This window comes from Monomorium pharaonis, chromosome 5, assembly GCF_013373865.1.
Source record: "Monomorium pharaonis isolate MP-MQ-018 chromosome 5, ASM1337386v2, whole genome shotgun sequence".
NCBI classification, from domain to species: domain Eukaryota; kingdom Metazoa; phylum Arthropoda; class Insecta; order Hymenoptera; family Formicidae; genus Monomorium; species Monomorium pharaonis.
The window spans coordinates 11,247,323-11,267,552 of record NC_050471.1 but is presented as its reverse complement, the minus strand read 5'-3'; the positions used below and the strand labels follow the sequence as shown (position 1 = coordinate 11,267,552).

At 39.4% G+C, this 20,230-nt stretch overlaps 3 protein-coding genes across 10 annotated transcripts in view; 1 reads left to right on the top strand and 2 right to left on the bottom strand.

Annotated features, from left to right (window-relative positions):
• Positions 1-474: 474 nt before the first annotated feature.
• Positions 475-5,032, bottom strand: LOC105836371 (transient receptor potential channel pyrexia). Of its 4 annotated transcripts, XM_012680353.2 has the most exons (9): positions 3,758-4,144; positions 3,414-3,666; positions 3,047-3,249; positions 2,731-2,952; positions 2,275-2,603; positions 1,952-2,207; positions 1,200-1,490; positions 754-1,025; positions 475-637 (listed from the first exon to the last, which is right to left on the bottom strand). In XM_012680353.2, the coding sequence occupies exons 1-9, from the start codon at positions 4,142-4,144 to the stop codon at positions 475-477; spliced, it is 2,376 nt and encodes a 791-aa protein (XP_012535807.1). The 4 variants fall into 4 exon arrangements, with proteins under 4 accessions (XP_012535807.1, XP_012535808.1, XP_012535809.1 ...); XM_012680354.3 differs by lacking the exon at positions 475-637 and having other exon boundaries at positions 766-1,148; positions 1,214-1,490; positions 3,758-5,031; XM_012680355.3 differs by lacking the exon at positions 475-637 and having other exon boundaries at positions 939-1,099; positions 3,758-5,032.
• Positions 5,033-5,367: 335 nt separating this feature from the next.
• Positions 5,368-11,351, top strand: LOC105836372 (cysteine-rich protein 1). Its single transcript, XM_012680357.3, has 3 exons — positions 5,368-5,524; positions 10,382-10,534; positions 10,770-11,351. The coding sequence occupies exons 1-3, from the start codon at positions 5,485-5,487 to the stop codon at positions 10,811-10,813; spliced, it is 237 nt and encodes a 78-aa protein (XP_012535811.1). The 5' UTR covers positions 5,368-5,484; the 3' UTR covers positions 10,814-11,351.
• A 2,956-nt stretch (positions 11,352-14,307) lies between these two features.
• LOC105836187 (paired box protein Pax-5) overlaps positions 14,308-20,230 on the bottom strand; it is a 117,357-nt gene continuing 111,434 nt past the window's right edge. For 3 of the 5 annotated variants that reach the window (XM_036287162.1, XM_036287163.1, XM_036287165.1), the window contains 5 exons: positions 19,533-19,869; positions 17,994-18,092; positions 17,058-17,288; positions 16,314-16,409; positions 14,308-15,287 (listed from right to left, as the gene is read on the bottom strand). In XM_036287162.1, the coding sequence (XP_036143055.1) occupies positions 15,046-15,287; positions 16,314-16,409; positions 17,058-17,288; positions 17,994-18,092; positions 19,533-19,869 (1,005 nt within the window). In that variant the 3' untranslated portion in view covers positions 14,308-15,045. The remainder of the gene's footprint in view (positions 15,288-16,313; positions 16,410-17,057; positions 17,289-17,993; positions 18,093-19,532; positions 19,870-20,230) is intronic. The other 2 variants (XM_036287164.1, XM_036287166.1) reach the window with 2 other exon arrangements.

The window sequence follows — 20,230 nt, the reverse complement described above, 5'->3', positions numbered from 1 at the left end:
GACGTCGTGCCGATAAATGCGAAAGCGAAATCATCATCGATTGAGAAGACACGTACGTAAAATCAACGGTCTAAATAAATGATAAAACATGGTCGTAGCAAATTTAACCGAGCAAATTTAAACTCGTTACAACGTGATCGTAGATTTCACGGATAACTCTAGACTGTAGAGAATCAAAATTTGAACCAGTTGCGTAGTGACATCTGTACGGTATGGCTGTTACGTCTCTTTTCACTGAGAAGGTAAGACTGATCGCTGACTTATCATTTAGATGCGAGTGTCATACAGGTGGATTTCGATTTTCAACTTTTGTTCTATAGACAATACTGTTGTTTGTTTTATTTGTATAAAGATTATGCGATGCCCCAATAAAATGTAAAGCAAAATGCTCTGTCAGAGATCATAATAATCGCTGCCAGGCTAATACCGTGTCCTGCGGCACACCGAGCAACGATTGCAATATGTATTAAGTATTTACAACTGAACAGGTTTTCTTTTGAATCCACGTCGTTTCGACGATCTTCGATTCGTTAAACTACGATAACAGTGCGTTTTCAATTCTCGAATTTGTTCCTCTAAATCGGATAGTATGGAAGTCAGCTTCGTATCGTCAATTTCCGTGCTTCTGTCCGCTAAACTAAAACATAATGCGACGCTACGTTAGCACAATTTCCATTTCTAATACGCTATAACTGTAGAAAAAAAATGTACTGCAAAAGAGTAGAAAAAAATTGCAAATTGTTTAAGACGTACTTCTCATTCTTGAAAGATGTCTTGGCGGCTAACAGAAATAAAGATTCTATTAGATCGGCTGGAATCTTAAGAGGCGACTCCGTAAAATGACTCATATGATGAAAATAATTTTCACGAGAGACCAGCGTAATTTTTGTGGGAATGTCGCGTCTCGAGTGCAACAGCATTCTTAAGCGAGGATGTAGCCAATTGCTGCGAAAGATTCGGTGTGACGTCACCCTTTCCAGATGTGCGACAAATTCCGCTTGTTTCAACAATCGACGTATATGGCCCTAATGCAACGATATTAATTCGGATACTGATTAATTTCCATATCGATCCATCGTTCACGTAATGTAACTTTTGGCTACTAAGAGGGTATTCATGTTGAATAGTGCGAGATTCCAATTTCCTTTCTAAAGATTCGTACATTTAGTATATATACGATGTATATTTAATGTATTTACCTCCTTTTCCAGACCTTGAATGTCGTTGACCGCCAGACCGATCATGAGATTAATCAAAACGATACTGGCGAGCATGATGAAGATGAAGAACACAATTCTGCTTGTGATTGGTAGAAAAGTACCCTTGTCGTTCTCGGTATTGAACAACTCCTCGTACTCGTACTCGCCCATCATCATTACCACAGTCCTTACGATGGATCTCCAGACATTATGAAATTGATCGTTTCCGTGAAACAAAACGACAAAACTTAACGCGAATCCGACAATCAAGTAGCCAAACGCTAAGAGAACCTAAAAGATAACAAAAAGCTTTAAACGTACAATGATGAAGGAATGATCCGTGAGATAAATTTTGGTATAATATCATTGACGCAATTTTTTAATTTTGAAATTATTTCGCCGATAATTATGTTTATAATCTCATTTCTATGGCTAAATAATTCGTCATAGGAAATGCGAAAATTATCCATATTTGAACGATAAATTTCGAGATCAGTAATTATGCATAAAAATAATCACCGCGCTCGAGTTACGATTACTCTCGTCGTGCTTTAAGACCTTTCGTTCATATACGTATATAAATAACGCAATAATTTGGAAAAATAAAAGAACGGATTTATGAATTTACACGGAAAATTGAGAAATGTTAGTTGTATTTTTGTATGCTGCAATAAAATTTTTATAAATTGTATATAAATCATGGTATATTTTGCTCTAAGAACAGAAATAATGCGTTAATTATTTTGGCTAACCTTTAGAATATTCTTCAATACCGTGGAAAACATAAGGGCATAATATCCCCACATTGGAACTCGACCAATTAACAACATCATTTGCATCCAACTCAACAAGATTGCGATGCTGATGGAATGTAGCACCCAGTGCACGCAATGCCGAGACTCAATTTCTTCCTTTGAACATTTTACAAATTCTCCCGCTATCGACGTTATCAAGGATAGCACGGCGCATATGAGTGACAACCACGTCTCTAATTGTCTCAAATAATGTCTGAAATGTTTTGAGTATTAGTTAATCGAAAAATTCAATTTTTTTTTTATTTTGAATGTATACATACCTTGGTTCTAATACAACTTGAATCGTATTGTGAAACAAAAGAATGCAAGAACAGATCGCTAGGATTCTTCGAGTCACCATGTGATCAGCGTCGTTATGTGCAAACATTATAGCATAAACCGAGAGAGAAATAACGAAGGACAAGTGTACGAGTATAAGAAGGAAGAAAAGTATTCTTAATCTTGCCCACTTTAGTCTGAGAAACGTCTCCACAAGTGGATGCTGCAATATCGCCAGTTGTCTTATATCCGAAGCTGCGGCTGTAACGGCTGTGACGACTGCCATTTGCATCTGGTGCTTTGGGGCTAATATACCAAAATCGACAGTGATCTTTAACAGAGATATCCCATTCATTAGAATTCAATAAAGGCAACGTAGCAGAATAAGAAAGTGGGGATATCTGTATCTGCGCGCGAGAGGTCTAACGGGAGTATAGGGGGCGTAGATTAATCCTTACATTCTCGTATTTCTCCGAAGGGGAATTATTAGTCGTTCGTACGCAAGAATCCAAGACGTCTGTTAAAAAGGCGAATGGTCGCGAAATATGAGCGAATATCGCGTCCACGACGGTAATCCCAGTCTTCGTTACCGCGGCCAAATTAGCTCCATGACTGATCAAAGCTCGTACGCACTCGCGGTGACCCCGATAAGACGCTCTATGAAGAGCCGTACGATTGATCTAAGCGGATAAAAATAGTGTACAATTGCGTCTTATAATTTCACCTCAAACGAAAAATAAAATCTGCAGCGAAGAATAATCTAATGCAGCTGACCTGATCGCGCGTATCAATGTTATGGCACTGCATTGCTTCAATTAGAACCATTAGTGTCTCAATATTCCCTGTACTCGCAGCAATGTGAAGAGGCGTGCTTCCGGAGCTCTTGCATTTATACATCGGCCACGCACCATTTGACAACAATATCTTCGTTGCTTCTGCACTGCCTAGCATTGCTGCATGGTGCAGAGCAGTGGTACCTGTGTAGCAGAAACCAAGTGTGATGATATTTGTTTTGCAAATGATGAGACATTTCTAAGAATTCCTTAATGACGAATTTGTAGTAAAATATGAATCGCGACATTGCTTGACATTCTATCGCTATTGATAGCAATGCTGCGCTCGATTGATTGACTAATACTACCCGTGTCCGGATGAATAATGTCAACGAACACCTTTGCGGCGACCAGAATCCTAACGATCTCGACGAACTTAGTCATCTCATTGAGATCGTCGCGATTCACCGCACTTCCCGCCAAGAGCAACGGGGTAATCAGGCACTCGTCTTTAACATTCACATCCGCACCGCCGTCCACCAAAACGCGCACAACGTCCGCGTGATTATTTTTCACCGCCTGATGCAATGGCGTTCTTCCCCAGCACACGGGTACTGGTAGCTGAAACAAAGTATTAAAAGAAAGAGCGTAATTTCTGTTTTCTTTTGCTCAAGTTTAGCAAAAATTGGCGCGTTATCTATGCGGTACGAACGTTTCTTCCTACGACGTAGGATTTTGTCAATGAAGAATACGGGATGCCCTTGGTACATGAGTAGATGCCGACTTTGACGTCGATGTGTCCTCCGTGTTGAAGAAGCCACCTTGTCACGTCGGTATTACCATTGTGCGCCGCGTAATGAAGGGCGCATCTACCAATTTTATCCGTACCGTTTATATCGGCGCCTTTCTCGTAGAGTCGATTCAACAGATCTATGTTTCCCTGCCAAGCAGCCATCTGTAGGGCTGTCACTTGAAGGGCACCTACTGGACGCACATACTTATTTTCGCTATCGCGCGTCAAAATTTCACTTGCCTCGTCGAACTCGCCATTCTCGATGGCTGATATAAGCGCAATATGATCCGGATCGCATTCCTGCATTCCTGATTTTTCTATTTCTTCACAACAACGACATAAATTGATCCACGACTAACGCTCACTAACGCTCGTAAGAAACTGACGCCCAATCCGCACAATTAACGGGAGCATCTAATCATTATCAGCCGGATGTGGCGTGCAAAGGATATGATAATATTCTTTATTATAATACGAATTTATTTTAATGCCAGGTTAATTTACGTCACGTTAACTTTGAGCAATGTTATCGATGTAAAATTTAACGTGACATTAAAATAAAATTCCGTAGCTATGTAAATAATTAATTGGCATAATTATATAGATTTGTGTATTTTCAACGTTTCCTACTCACATGCAGCTGTTATTACTGAATAAAAATCTCGCATTTTATTAGAACGTCTATATAATATGCATGTATGCGCATATTCTATATGTGAAAAGTAAAGATTGCAGTTGAATTTTTGAACGATGGCAAATAACTCTCGACCGGATATTTGTATAATCTCGTTAAAATAAATTCCAAAATTTACAGCGGCATTTCCCACATCACCCTCTGGCTACGCTCCGGCTCTGCATGACGTAGCTCCCCGACCCAAATTCCGATAATTAATTAATTTCGTGGGTATCGCGTTGCAGTTTTATGAGTAAATACCTTCGAAGCGAGTGCATTCCGTCGTTCGATAGGTACTTCGAACAGCTCCGTTATTCGTGCATAATCAAATTATCGATCTGGACTTTACTCGTGAACGTTGCCTCGTACAGTTTTGATAACGAATTTGTTCACAACAGCTAACGGGATTACTCCAGCGTGACCGAAGAAAGTAAACGAAGCCGGCCTCGAGAGCCTATCCGTTACTGCTTGAAGACCTACACATGTGCATACAATCTTGAATTTTCCATTTCTTTTCATTCCTTTTTATTTATCAATTTTTCTTTTTATTATGTGGATTTCTTTGATCACAAAATTATTTTTATTTTATATAAATGAAATTTTTAGTTGGAATGTAAATTTTTAAGAAAAAATTGAAAGTGTATTGTCCGCCCGCGCGCGCGCGCGCGTGTGTGTGTATGTGTGTGTACACAAATGTTCATAAATATTCGCATTGGAATTGCATAACGACGAGCAGGTAACATTTGCCCGAAGCTTAAACACACGCAGCCATGATCGGACTCTCGGTCGCGTATTCGTACAGCCGTTAGCCTTAACACACGTTCACACACTCAATCAACTGAAGAGCGTTGCGTTACCTTGTCGGGCTCTCAGGGCCAGTACGCGTCTGACCACGCCGCTGAGAGTATCTTACTGTTAGTTACACGCGCAGTCTCGTCAGGCTAGAAGCCGGTTCTCTGCGATACATAGCGAGATGCCGAAGTGTCCAAAGTGCGACAAGCCTGTGTACTTCGGTAAGGTGACGATTATCATTGCAATTTTCTTATAATAAAACGTTGAAACCAATGTAGTTTGAATGATTTGAGTTTTCGATACTGTCGATACGAAGAGTTGTACTTTGCACTAAGCATTGCTAGCAAAGGTTATTTTACATATCTATAGCATCAAACGCTAAATTTGTCGAAATGGAATATATCTTGATTTACAGATTAAATGTAATTTATAATTTATAATACATTTATAATATTCGAGTTATCTTTTTATGTCTTATTTATATGTGTGCAGGAGTGGAAATAGAAAATGCTAAAAGTGACAATTTTATTTTTCCTAATTTTCTTAGATGCTGTACTGTTTTATAAACGTTACGTAATTAATTATTCATATTGCGTTGATTATTTGTGTAGTGGAAAAAGCGGTTATTGAGTATCTCTTGTCGATAAATGTAATGTGATAATAACAATTCACTTCATAACATATACTTGATAGAAAACGATCGAAGCTATTAAATATGTACACACGCGTGCGTAATATACATAAATTGCATATCCAAAATTAGCTATAAAATCATGTCATTACATTATCACTTCGGTCTTCCTGGAAGATACGTTTGGAAGATACAACAGGCGGCACATTTGATAACCGAGACACAATATTGTGAAACATTATTTCGTTATGACTTTTACATAACATTAAGGATGTATCGGACATACAATCTTAGACAAAAGTGCATGAAATTTGAAATACTTAAATATCTATGCCTAACGCATTGTAAATCTAGATGTAAGAAACTTGAACGATAGTTGGAGTCTTATTTTTACTCTTACAAAGGTATTTTTTACGTATTTGCGATTTTTTTCACTTATGAGTTTAAACTTTTGACAGTAAAAATGCACAATTATCTCAAGTTATATTTTATTTCTTTAAAACGGTGTAGTGAAGACAATTGAAACTTGGCAGATATTTTCATCTATTCATATACTAGATGTACAAAAAAAATTCAAAACATTGGTACTATTTCTTCTATATTTTTTTAACTGTTTTATCCGTCAAGATCGTCCTTTTCCATAAGATAGAAAAGGATACCATGTAAAATCAGTGAAAATTAAAATTGTTATAACTCAGCAACCGTTTAGTGAATGCGTTTTCAATTTTTTGCAGTACGTTAGGGAAACTAAAAGAACAATTTCACAAATTTTTAGCAACTTTGTACCATTTTGAACTTCAGTCCGATACATCCTTAAAGTCCAAGTAAAGCATAAATAAATCTCGAAAGTGTCAATAAATTGTGATAAAATATATAATGCAGGCCAACTTAAATCAAATTTTAATTTTGAATCCGATTCTTTCTGATTATTCTTACTGTTTAGATTCATAAGCCTCGAGTTGTACAAGAAAGGTATAAAATATCAGACGAACATAAATATACTCGAAATGGTAAACGCGCGATGACGACATCAATGATATCATTGAACGGCCTCGGAACCTACACCGACAAACATTATGTCAGTCTATTTCACTTGTATACAGACTCGAGTTTACTACGAGTGGAATGAATGAGTAATCCAGTCAGTTTCTATAGAATAAACTCAATCCATAGTTGTGTAACAGGAGCTGCACCTGCGAGAGGCGCCATGTGTTTACATGAAATTAAGTCTACGGCATAAGATTGCGTTCTTATTTCATAACAGGTGACTTGTTCCTAATATTCTCTGTCGATGTGTGTCATGATTTGACCTTATATCAGCTTTACTTGGAAAATCGGTCAACCGTTATCAACGATATTTCTCGAAAACGAGGAGACAACCTCGAAACCTCCTTAAATGCACTTCGGTATTATACTGTACCGTGTAACTTGTACCGTAAGTTAGTAGTTGGCAAAATGCATCGATAACGTTGTCTATAGTCTAGACTGTGCATTTTAAGGTGCGCATCGCGCATAGTAACTCCGGTTACAGATAAAATGGAGGAATAATTGTCATGTGATATTGTGCATTTTTCTGCGAAATTTAGGATATTTTTTCTAAAATGCAAAACTGTTATAGAGCTACAAAAACCCTATATGTTTTTAATTGAATCTATTTTAATAAATAAAAGTGCGATTTTAGAAAAATTAATAAATTTTGCATTTAGACATGCATTTTTAATTAACCTCTCGCACCTTTTTTTTTTAACTATTGATAGTAACGAATTGCATTTTGGATGCGTCACGAACATAAAATAAACGTGCAAAAACATACAAATTATTGAAACTCTTTATACAGCAATTGAGTTACACTTGTATGTTTTTCTGAATAATTTCTTTGTGTAAGTGTGTATGTGTATGTGTGTGTGTGTGTGTGTGTGTGTGTGTGTGTTTGTGTGTGTGTGTTTAGAAAAAATTAGTTATTATGAACATATGTATGTAATATGGACCTTGAAAATATATTTGCGCACTACGTGTAAATATCTTTCATAGAAAACTGTTATGCTAATGCAAAATAAGAAAAATGAAGAAAAAGAAAAACAGAAAATAATTGTGACGCGAGACGACGGCAAGATCAGGAGGAAAAAAACTACATTGGACGAAGTCGCCGTGTTGCGCAGAGTGCAACAGCAACAATAAACTGTCCAGCCGTGAAGCTAACACAAAGGAAACATAGACAGTATATCGCGCGCATGGATACTAATAACAACACAGGCACACGAAACAGGTTTGCTGAGAAGAATGGTCAGGTCTCGCAGTACGAAAAGGTAGGAGGAAGAACCATGAAGAGAGGAGTTAGCCGCAACCCCCGCTGGAAGGGAAGGAAAGACCGAGATGCGAGATACGAGATCCGAATGGGTTTTCTGGGACCTTGAGGGGGAGGGGGGGGGCAGAGAAGCTACGGAGATGGAAGGGGAGAAGGAGGAATACATGATGATGTGGACGGCGGTTTGAAAGGAAATGAGTGCGGGATGATGCAGGCGTGGGTGAGGTTCGCGGCGAAGGCAGGGGATGGCCTCTTGCCGACGAACAGGGAGAAAAAAAGGAACAAAGAGACGTAAGAGCCGGGAAATGAGTCGGGGAATGTTCCGAGGGTCTATAGAATCAGCAGCGGCGGCCGATTGTTTGGCGCCTGGGCGCAACGATTCGTGGATACGGTACTGTCTCTGCCTTTTCGCACGTTGCCGCCCCGGTGCAGTGCGCAGCTCGGCGAACGCCGCTGACGATTATGCACTCGCTTCTCCGTCGCCAGATAATTAGGAGTTAATTAACTAATGGCCCTTTATGCGTGTACCCTTCTTACCCGCGATACACTGTACGCGTTCCCTTTCTTTTTTGTATCTCTTCCCCCGCCCCCCCCCTCTCTCTCTCTCTCTTGCTCTCTCGCTGTTCCTCATTTTCTACCGCACCTTGCTTTCATCGACGCATCCTTTCCTCTCCGATGCATTCACTGCACTCGCGCATCTCGTCATTTTCCAATTTCCCTCGCTGCCTCTACCGCCCTTTGTGCTTCTTCTTAGACACGGTGAAGCGCTTGAATGCAACCACCAGCCTGCTGCGGTTCTAGCTTCATTTTTTTTGTCTCCTGCGAGGTTTGATATGCTATAATGGCGTGATATGTTACCACAACCCAACGGAGGAAAAGAGAAATCGGTTTTCGGCTTTCGCGAGTCTTTTGTCAAAATCGCTGGCTACGCGCGAACCGTATAAGGATGAAGATATTATAGAAATTAATTAAATGTCAACGGCAAGCTAATAGGAGAAGTAGTTCGAAAGACCGAAAATGTTTCATTCGTGGCATTATATTATTAAATCAACAACACTTAGCAAATCGTATTACAAACTTTATCTTTATCAATGTGTTTCATCTCATACATGATTTATCTTATCTGCATACTTACACTGAAAACTGACACAATTTTTAAATGATGATGAATTTATCTCAATCTATCTAAAAAAAAAAGAAAAAAACAAATGTGATCAACTGCTACCTTTATAATCTTTATGAATATTTAAAATTGAAAAGAGTTTGAATTAATTTTAGAATAAAGTACTAGCATATATATAAAACTTGAAAATATTTCAACAAATACTTCAAAATTTTGCAGTAAAAAAGTATAATATAAATCAAATCTTTTATTATGTTTTCTTTTTAATCTGCTACTTTTTTTCCTACTGTACATGTCTCTTTTACGCACGCGCGTACACACACCAAATTGTCGTAGATGCATCTGGGAATTAACCGAGGTACTTATGTAATATGAGTCGCATATAAGGGGTTTAAGAATTTTTTTTTCAAGATCCATCAGCGATATAAAATCCTTTCTGAAATACATCCGATATGTTTCAGATTCGCGCTTTTAACGAATAACATCGATTCCATCGGGACTTTGACATTGGATTTTCTAATTACGAAACAGCTAATGGTTCGTTCTCATCATCTATTTCTCATTCTCATCATTCCAGACGATGCGATAAGATGCATTCAATTCATACAGATTTTAGTCTCTTATTTTAGATCACTAAAAATAAATAACATTTGTGATAACTTGATGTAATATTGTTAGGTCAATTTTGTTTATTAAATAAAAAAAATGTTTTCTTGTTGTCTCTCTTTCAGGTCTGTATCATTTTATTTTAGATTTCCATCAATATTAAGTCACAATACAATATTTTCCATTATCTTTTTTTTTCTCTTAATATGTGTATATCCTCTAATTTCTCTTTCAGCGATTATCTTTGTACTAGCAGAGGTACCGGCGCGGCGGTAGAAAACGATATTTTAATGCAAATGCCGCATTACTGTAGGAACATAAAATTTAATATGAAAAACGCAACTAGTTCAACCGCGGTGTACCGCCTTTTACGTTACACCGCGACGCGCGTTAACATTCATCTCTTGTTGCAGCCGAGAGGAAGACATCCTTAGGCAAAGATTGGCATGGTTCGTGTTTACGCTGCGAGAAATGCAATAAGACCTTAACACCCGGGGGTCATGCCGAGCACGAAGGGAAACCCTACTGCAATCACCCTTGCTATTCAGCCCTGTTCGGTCCAGGAGGTAAATGGAAATTTTCGTCTAGGTTCGAGCGATGCGCCTCTCGTTTCTCCTAAAACTGCTTCATATTCAAAACCCTTCGTACATCGCCAACCTACATTTAATATATTAAATTAATTATCTTTCTTATTCCATCCATTTATATATGCGTATTCTAATGCTGTTTAAATTATTTTCAAATTGAGTTTGCAGCACTTTCTAATATTAAAGATTTGCCAAATGATTGCCATGATTGCAGGTTTCGGACGTGGCGGTGCTGAAAGTTATGTTTACAATAAATAAAACATAAATGTAAAAGCAGTAACGTCTACTTCACTAAGCAATTGTACAATTTTGAATACGAAGAGCAGTTGGACACTGAAATATAAAATAACAATCATCTTGGTTATTTATATGTATACGTAAATATCTCTATTTTCTACAAGATATTTCAGAAATACGTATGTTATTAAATATATTAATGATTACTATATGTATAAACAGAAAATTTTATTTTATCTATGTATATGATGAATCTTTACCCATGCACCTGATTGATTTATATAAATTATATAGAATATAGCAAATATACAGAATGGAGATAAAACAGATTGCAATGCATATATATATATATATATGTGTGTGTGTGTGTGTGTGTGTGTGTGTGTGTATGTACATCATGTATGTGCTCTCTCTGCATATGATACAGCATAATGCCGATAAGGGAGAGATGCACGTTCACGACTACAGATGTGTTGCCGTCTCAGTTACAATTAAAGGCACTGAGAAATAAATATTTTAATGTAAAAACATATGCGATATATAAATATGTATATCTATATATATACATTTTGATATTTCCCATAAACTATTGAAATTATTTCTTCTTATTATATTATTGATTTTTGCGAGCGATTCTCTACGGAAAAGTATATGTTGTTTTGAACAGATGTCGCTAGATACACTTTCACGCATTATTAATAAACTTTCATGCTGTAAATTTAGTAAAATGATTAAAGTATCGCTCTTGATATGAAACTCCAATATACAAAACAAACTTTTTTGTATATTATTCTATAATTACAGAGAGAAGATAGCTTTGTTTTTTATTTTTTACTTTTAATAGCTTAATACTTTTAATTTATTTAACTTTTGCAAGTTTGTTACATTTGTCATATTTACGATTTTTTTATATATAAGAAAACTGGCATTAGTAATGTAATTTTGCCTTTGACTTTTGTTTTTTATAACACACACGTAATATGTAAGAAAAGAATCTTTAAATTCTTTTATTTAATATTTAAACTATTGTGGAAATATATTAATTTTTCTAATAAAAAGACAATTTTTATATGTAATTATTTTTGAAGATTATTTTTGCAGATATTTGATTTCTTTCGTAGTAATTTAAATTAGTCAAAGTAACTTCAAGAATATCACAGTACATGGGAAATTGAGTTACGAGGAATTATGTGTAGAGAAATGAATTTCATGTACTTAAATTTCATATATAAACCTCATATTTATTTAAAAAGGATGTACAGAGTTTTGTTTGCAAGTATCAACAGCGAGACTCGGCAAGAGCGGCGCACGGAACAAGAATATCACACGGAACAAATAAAATAAGATGAGATAATCATGTGTGCTCGATTAAAAATGCGTGGCTGCGGCATTCGAGTTGAAATCTCAGATTCGCAAATATATGTTTTATTCGCGCAAACGAATTTGCAATTTCGCTTATCGCTCGAATGCCGCATACAGTCGTTTTTCTCTTCATATCTTCTATATTCAATTTCACATTACCATTGTGCTTTATCGACTTTTCCTCCTATGGAGGCTATAAAATGTTTACTGCAATATTGCTTTCTCAACGGATTCTTTGGCAAAACTTATTACACATAGGTCATCAATACAATTAATAAATAATAAATGTATTAAATAATATTATGATGATGATAATAATAATATAAAATATAATAATGATAAAATAATGAAAATAGTGAAAATAGCAAATAGAATAATAATTAATAATCAGCGTCATTACGGTAGCAATATAGTAACAATGTATAAGTATGCAAAAAATCATACCGAACATCGGGCACAATCCAGCCGATGTTTGGTCAATTGAGATTTAAATATATATCTCGTGCATGCACGCGCTGAATTATTTCTCGAACTTTTTCTAGAAAAAAAAAAGTGCCTTTCGTAGCAATGCCGAGCTAAAAAAATTGTCACTGGAATTGCAGATTAAAAAATCTCTCGCGTCGTTTCTAGCGTCTGCATTTTTCTCCTTTCGGTTTTATATCACGCTATCGTGATACATTATAATTATAAGTAATAGATATAATAATTACAGTTCAATTAACAATTTAAACATGTTTTTTTTACAATCGTTAATTTTACTCTTTTATGAAATGAAATTAAAATATAAATTGCTAAAGAGAGCGTAACGCAGACAATGGAAATGAACTTTTTAAGACGAATAGTACGGTTTAATTATTTAATAAAGAGCGATCGACACGGACGGAACATCGCGCGAGAGATTCGGGAATTTTACCGATTTTACCGACGGATCAATAATAATAATTTCGATTTTGCGAGCACGCTTTGGATTGACATTAATAAATTGAAAGATTTTTACATCGATATTACACTTGCCTAATTTAATTTACTGTTTCATTTATTTCAATATGTAATATTTGATTTACTAGCGCATCTCTTTTGAATATGACTAGAAATTGTCGGATTAAGTAGAATTGTCAACAAACTTTCAATCTACAATATTATCCGGCAAGCTAAGTAAATTCGAGACGCATGAAATCTGTAGCGCGTGCCGCTGAGGCGCTCAATGATTAACACAGTAATTAAATCAGAGAGCGCGCGTGCGCCCTTGCGAACGTAATTTCTCATTAAAAATCTCCGACGCCCGGCGCTAATTGCGCCTTCGTGATAATCTTCTCCGGCGCGTTCCGCCCGACGACGAACGGGAACCAGTATGACTTCCGCCGCAAAGCGGAAGCGTGGCGAATGCGTCGAACGGAACGGGAGAACGAGCATAATCGTTGGGTTATCGAGGAAGTGTCCACGCGCCGACTTGCGCTAATTACCACAAATAGAAAAGAACGTTCTCCGTACAATGGTGATCGATATCTCGATGTGATTCGCCGTTAGTACGTATACTTACTTCAATAGAATTAAAAATTAATTTCAATTCAAAAATGTCAATATTTTTTAAAAAACTTTTTAGTAACAAACTACTTTCGAAATAATTACAATATGTTTTCATGTCAATCCTACACGCTGCTCGCAATTACGCATTACTTATCCGTGTGAGAAAGGCCGCTCAAAACCGGCGCAAAGGTCACGCTTTTTTGCCGCAACTGCGCGACGTGCTCGTTCGTTCGACGATCCGCATAATGTATATGTCGCATGTCGGTGCGTGCCTGCGTGCTGCGTGCGTGCGTATTTACGCATGTGTGTACGTGCATGTGTTGGGTTTACTCGCGCATGTGTATATGGTCTTTGGTTTCTACAAAAAATATATATAATATCCTTAACAGTAGTGATCATTACGGTCGACTCCTGATTTAAAAATCTCAAACTTATCGTATCATATTCTACGATATTCTTAAGAGGGTGAGGGGTCGTCGTGCCTACAGGAGAGAAAAACGTGCCGTTAGGGCGCTTGACTTTGTTTACACGAATTATATATATATATATATATATATATATATATATATATATATATATATATAATATACATATATATATTTTTATTCTTATTTATACATGTTCAATTTATATATATTTACATGGTCAGCGACTCGCGAGGGCGGTCACGACCATCGCGTGTGAATTACACTAACTGAGGATCATTAATTAAACTACCTACTACCGCGGCTCTCCAGAGAGCTGCGATACCGTCTTCAACGTTTTCGAGCATTCGAGATTCGCTCGCACCGCCGCCATTGGCAATTGATAAATCGACCGATCGATAATTCTTCGGTTACAAAGATTAATAAATAAAACGTGAAGGGGGAAGAACTTGCTACGCGAGGAACAACGACGACACGAGGAAACTTTGTACGACAATGTTCCGACGTGACCGTCACTCGCGTCAAGCTTGTTTTACGCGGAATTACATAGCGCGCTCATTGATCAGATCTAATTTTCAAGTCCTGTCATCCATCTTGAACGCGAATGGAAATCAGAACTCCGAATGCAGTTAATCCTAGAATCATTTTAACGTTTCTTCTTCGAAAACGCCACTTCATCGGCGTAAAAAATGTCGAAGTGGAATCATTCTAATCTTCTCCTTCGATATATTTAATCTTCCCATGTGGATTCCTCGATATCCCTCGTACTCTGAACCTTCCATCGCGTATCCCGAAGAAAATAAAAAGAGATCATTGCTTAGTTTTGAAATGGTGTCTCTTTGTGATATGGCGTCCGTTGTCGTAGCTCGCTGTCTCTTTGCTGACCGTTGGAGGACGTTCAATGGTCAAGAGCCGTTCTCTCGTCGTACAGTTCGACCATCAAGCCAGGTAGAGATCCGTCGGCGTGGCAGAGGTGTGGTCCGGCTTCGTGCAGGCGCTTCCGGTCGGTGAAGCCGCGCTGGCCCCGCTGCTAGCCCTGGTAGCCGCCAGAGGCGAACGACTAGCTACGTCGGTACTGTTTTCCGGACCACCATTAGTGCAACCACCGCCGCCGCCGCCGCTGCCGCCCTGCTGCGACGTATGACTGGACGTGTCTCCGTTACAATAGTAGTACGTGGAGTCTGCAACGAGAAGCGATTACGTTCATCCGTGGAATTTGTCGGTTTCTCTATACCTGCGTACAATACCCTGTTTTAACATTACGTGGCGATTTGCGATAATATCGAATTCTTGTCGTGTGTTTGCCTGCTAATTTCACAGACTTAATTAATGTTGTATCCGCGAATGAGATACCCGCTTACGTCGCAACGTTCCTACATTTCACGCGTTTCGTGCGCAATTTGTAACATCGTTGCATATGCAGGCGCATTTTCGCCGCAACAACTTTTCCCGTTCTATTTATGTGTATTTGTGTGTGTGTGTGTGTGTGTGTGTGTGTGTGTGTGTGTACACGTATCGTGCAGAATTAAGAGATGGAATAAATTGTTTTCCGTGATGCGTCTATCTAATTTTCGCGTTTAATTATAGCATTCACGTAACGCTCGCGTGGAATATCAAGAACAAGGTGGAATAAGTTGAGGAGCGTGCGCGGAGAAGCGGGCGGAGCGTTGCGATATCGCGAACGGATCGGCATTACATGTTATGAGGTGCGGGTTAGCGGCGTATCGCGTGTCCGATAGGAAGAAAAAAGTGCTTTATTATTCTATACGTTTCCGCACGCGCGATGCGCGCTCCCTTCTACCTGTGCTTGCACCTCCAAGTATATCGCGATCTTTGCTTAATGCCGTCAATCTTGTACGTTATGAGGAATAGGCATTAAATCTTGTATTAGAACCGGGTGGAGAACGTAGCTCCGACGGGGAACTAGTTATTTGATATGAATCGAGTTGCAATTTGTGTTAACGAGGAATGAGGCTAGGAAGTTTTATTTAGATCGCGAGGAAATGTGTCCGCGTGTAGCACGGCCGCGGCAGTTACACCATCGTAACTGACGACGAGAAGTTTTTTTGCTAGGCCTGATGCCAGAGTATCTTTGTATATCACATACGTGTAAATTCCTGCGGAATATATTCAGTTTATTTCGCAGTTTAGTTTTCGTATTTCGATGATCCTAATCTAATCGGTACTCATACTCACTGTTTACTTACTGAGCAACCCGCTTGTCGCTGCTCCATAACCATAGCCGCTGTACGGTGCGCTTGAGTACTGGGAATATGCAGCGCTATACGCGTAGTCACCACCGCCTGAACAAAAGATGACGATAAGCTGATTAGTGTCAACGTTTCTCAAATCAACATACTATGTTAATGTTTCAATTAATTCTCGAAATTGGCCTCGCAAGTAAACTCGCGCGAAAATCCGCTAAGCGAATAAATTAGATTGTCGCGTGCGGTTTGATTTTGCAGAATAAAAATACACGGGCTCATGATAGTACTACTTGTTGTACCGCTATTGTTCAATCGAAATAGTGATTGTTGTTATAATTGACGCCAAACGATATCTATAATTAGCAGCAATCTTCTTTCTTTCTCAGAAAACAGAATTTTGATTGATAAGGTTTAATAATGTGTGACTGATTTATGTATATAAATACAAAATTCTCTGCGTGTGAATAAGATACAGACAAGAAAAGATATTTCAATTACATGTCGATTAAAGGTAATATCAACGTATCCGCCATTGGTACGCGACTCCGTCTCCAATGGATGAAATTCACCCTTGCGACAAAATATTCGTCGCTCGTCGCCCCGAACTGGTAAATCAGCGCTCCTCAAATAGAGCTCTGACTTACCCTCCGAATGTACCACCGGCATCGGTTCTACCCCCGAAGGGTACACGAGCGCGCTTGTCCTTGACAAACGGTTAAGCAAGCAGTTTTTGATTGTACTCACCGGTGGCGTAGTGTCCGAAACTTGGAAGCATCGTCGAATACGGTGGTATCGCAGAGGCTACCTGGGGCTGAGAAACTGGCGGCTGCAAGACCGTCAGTCCGGGATCCCCTCCGGGGGTGTTGGGGGCCGCGGGGGTGGCGTTTGTCTCATTCTGCAACGAAATCGGGGGACTTTGCTCGCCCCCACCGGCCCCCACCCCGACATACGATACTGCGACGGTACTGCTCTCTGCTATGGCCATGCACAACACAACACGACATTCGAATCAAGCACTAGCTAACGATCAGCGCCTTACGTCTAAAGCTTAATTAAACTGTTTTGGTAGGAACCGGGGAGAAAAATCGGGATTTGGGATCTTCTTAATTGCATTGGAATTATATCTTTTTTGATGTAATGGATATTTTTATTCGTACCTTCTTTCTTTAATTTAACTTCTTCACAATTCTTTCAATGTATCAATAACATTCAATAAAATTAACATAAATTTTGGTCTTTAAAGAAAAGAAACTTTACATCAAGAATTAAGAGCGTATTATACTTCCACAAACATTTGATTTGAACTTAAATTTGAACGTACGATAAAGAAAAAGGAAAAAAAATAAGAAAAGCTGTTATTATCTCTTTGCATTAAAAATTTGCGATATGCACCTCGTACATACATGTTGTTTTGGACCATCAGATATAAAATACAAATAATTGACGTGGATATATAATAAGAGGATTCTCTTTTGGAGACAGACAGGAAATATTGCGTTTGATTTCGCGGTAAGTTAACACCATAAACACTCGATGTGGTAGTACACACTTGAGATGTGGAACATATTAGTTGGACACGCGCATATCTGAGAGAGGCCTTTAATAAAACCTTATGCTCAGCGAAACAGGTGTACATGACTCGGCGCGACCCTAAGAGAACTAAAGAGGTGGCGAACTCACCGGTGGTGTGGTAAGGAGACATGTTAGCCCCGTCCAATGTTTGGCTCAATTTTAGTTCTTGCATCGTCAGTGGCGCGAGCGGCGTCAAAGTACCACCTGCTATTAAGGGATCCCCATTTTTCCGTTATTGCGATTCTCGTATCACCGACGATCAATCAAGACGGAACGTTAAAATATTGTTTCATCGCGGAGAACATACGGATATACCATAGTATATTCTCAAGTTGAGAGTGCGTTACTTATAGAACTCGTTGTAAAAGATAGCGAGACTATTTGCAGCGCAGTTAATTTCTTCGCATCTACGAACGTATGTACGTGCTCAACAGTATAGAAGTCCCGAAGTACTTCCGCGTACACCCTCGGCCGAGCACTTTACTCGTGATACTGCTACATGCTGCTACATATTAACGACAGTGCAGCAAGCCATGAGATTGCGACTTGGACCGTTTATGTTGTCCTTCAAAAATACTTCGATCCGGGACGAAGATCCTCGATTGAATTTCATGAGATGAAGCCGCCGTTACACGCCTCGCTTCGTCCATTCCGAAAAGCACCGATCGGGAGAATTCGCGGCGCGACGCGGCGTGACCGAGTTGCTCGCAACACGTGCCACCGGAGAAAGTTCCGTTCATGTGTTGTGTGCCACGTTCTATACGGTTATATACTTTTCGATACTTTGTACCGTCTGTATACGTTCCGCCGCTGATTGACCGTCCTTAAACGACGTTTAAGAAAAGTAGAGAGCGAAATGAAAAGTGAAAGAATGAAAAAAAGAGCATGATTGAGTAAATATATATTGTATTGAGTATATATATATATATATATATATATTTATGTACGTATGTATGCATATAATATGAGGTAATATGAGCCAAAGGTAAAAAGATCCGCGAACAAGAGATTTCGGCTATACCACTTGAATAATAGATAAGAAGAGAGACACAAGTGTAATTCAAGAGAGAGGATAAAGAGATGGAACAGAGAAGGCTGATGAGAGGAATGAGAGCGTTATTCCCCAAAGCTGAAAACGCTGAACCACCGTGTCGAGCCTTCCGCCACCTCTTCTGCCGTTGCTCGGCACAACTCATGCATTATTAAAGCCATGTATTTAGCCGATATGGGTATGCAAAGCAAGACGTAAGCCGCAATAATAAGCGTCCTGGGAGGAAACGAGAGAGGAAGGGAGAGAAGAGAGAGAGAGAGAGAGAGAGAGAGAGAGAGAGAGAGAGAGAGAGAGAGAGAGAGAGAGAGAGAGAGAGAAAGTGAGAGGTCTTCGTTGCAACGGAAGAGAAGGATGGAAAATGAAGATGGAGGAATGAAACTCGGTGTTCGGTATTACGTACAAGAGGTTGTGGTGTACACGCTATCTGGGATTTCCGTGCGAGAGGAGGGACGGCAGAAGAGAGGGAGAGAGGCCACGCTTGACAGGGATGAAGGGGTGTCGGCAAGTGTCGGAGGGTGAAAAGAGAGAGAGAGAGAGAGAGAGAGAGAGAGAGAGAGAGAGAGAGAGAGAGAGAGAGAGAGAACAAGCACGCTCACCTATGGTGCCCCCTATGGGCGGGGTGTAAAGATGAGGCGTTTGCGCCTGCGTCATCGTGCTGATGGTGCCCAGGGAGTCGTAGAGCTCGGCGGAGGTGGCAATAGCGTTCCCGGGGAATCCGCTGTGTTCGTAATAACCGCCGCCTCCGCCACTGCTGCCCCCAGTGCCGCCGCCGCCGCCGCCACCGCCGCCGCCGCCACCACCACCGCCACCGCCGCCATTTCCACCGCCGCCGTTTCCACCGCCGTTTGTACCACCGGTCGTACCGCCGCCTCCGCCACCAAGCTCGCTCAGGAGCTTGTGCTCGTCCTTGATGCTCCATTTACTCGACCACAGCTGCAATACAAACCGGCGAAACCTGAAGTCGAAGTTGGCGAGTTGGAGGGACATCCGAGAACAAGCGCCAAGATTGACTTGAATGTTGTCGAGCTCGGCTCGACTCGGTCCCCCGATTACTCCAAGAGCTGGTCGAGAGTTACGCGGAGATTCTATGAAACTTGGCTTGCTTTTGATTGATTAGGGCATTTTAATGGAGATATATACTAACGGGCTTGACTTACACTAAAATTTCAACCTGATCTGATCCCAATTACCTATACGATATAATGTCAATAGTCCTGTTGCGCGATTCAATATGTTTTAGTAACAAATAATTATGTTTTGTTATGGGTTTATAATAAATAAACCCATATACGAA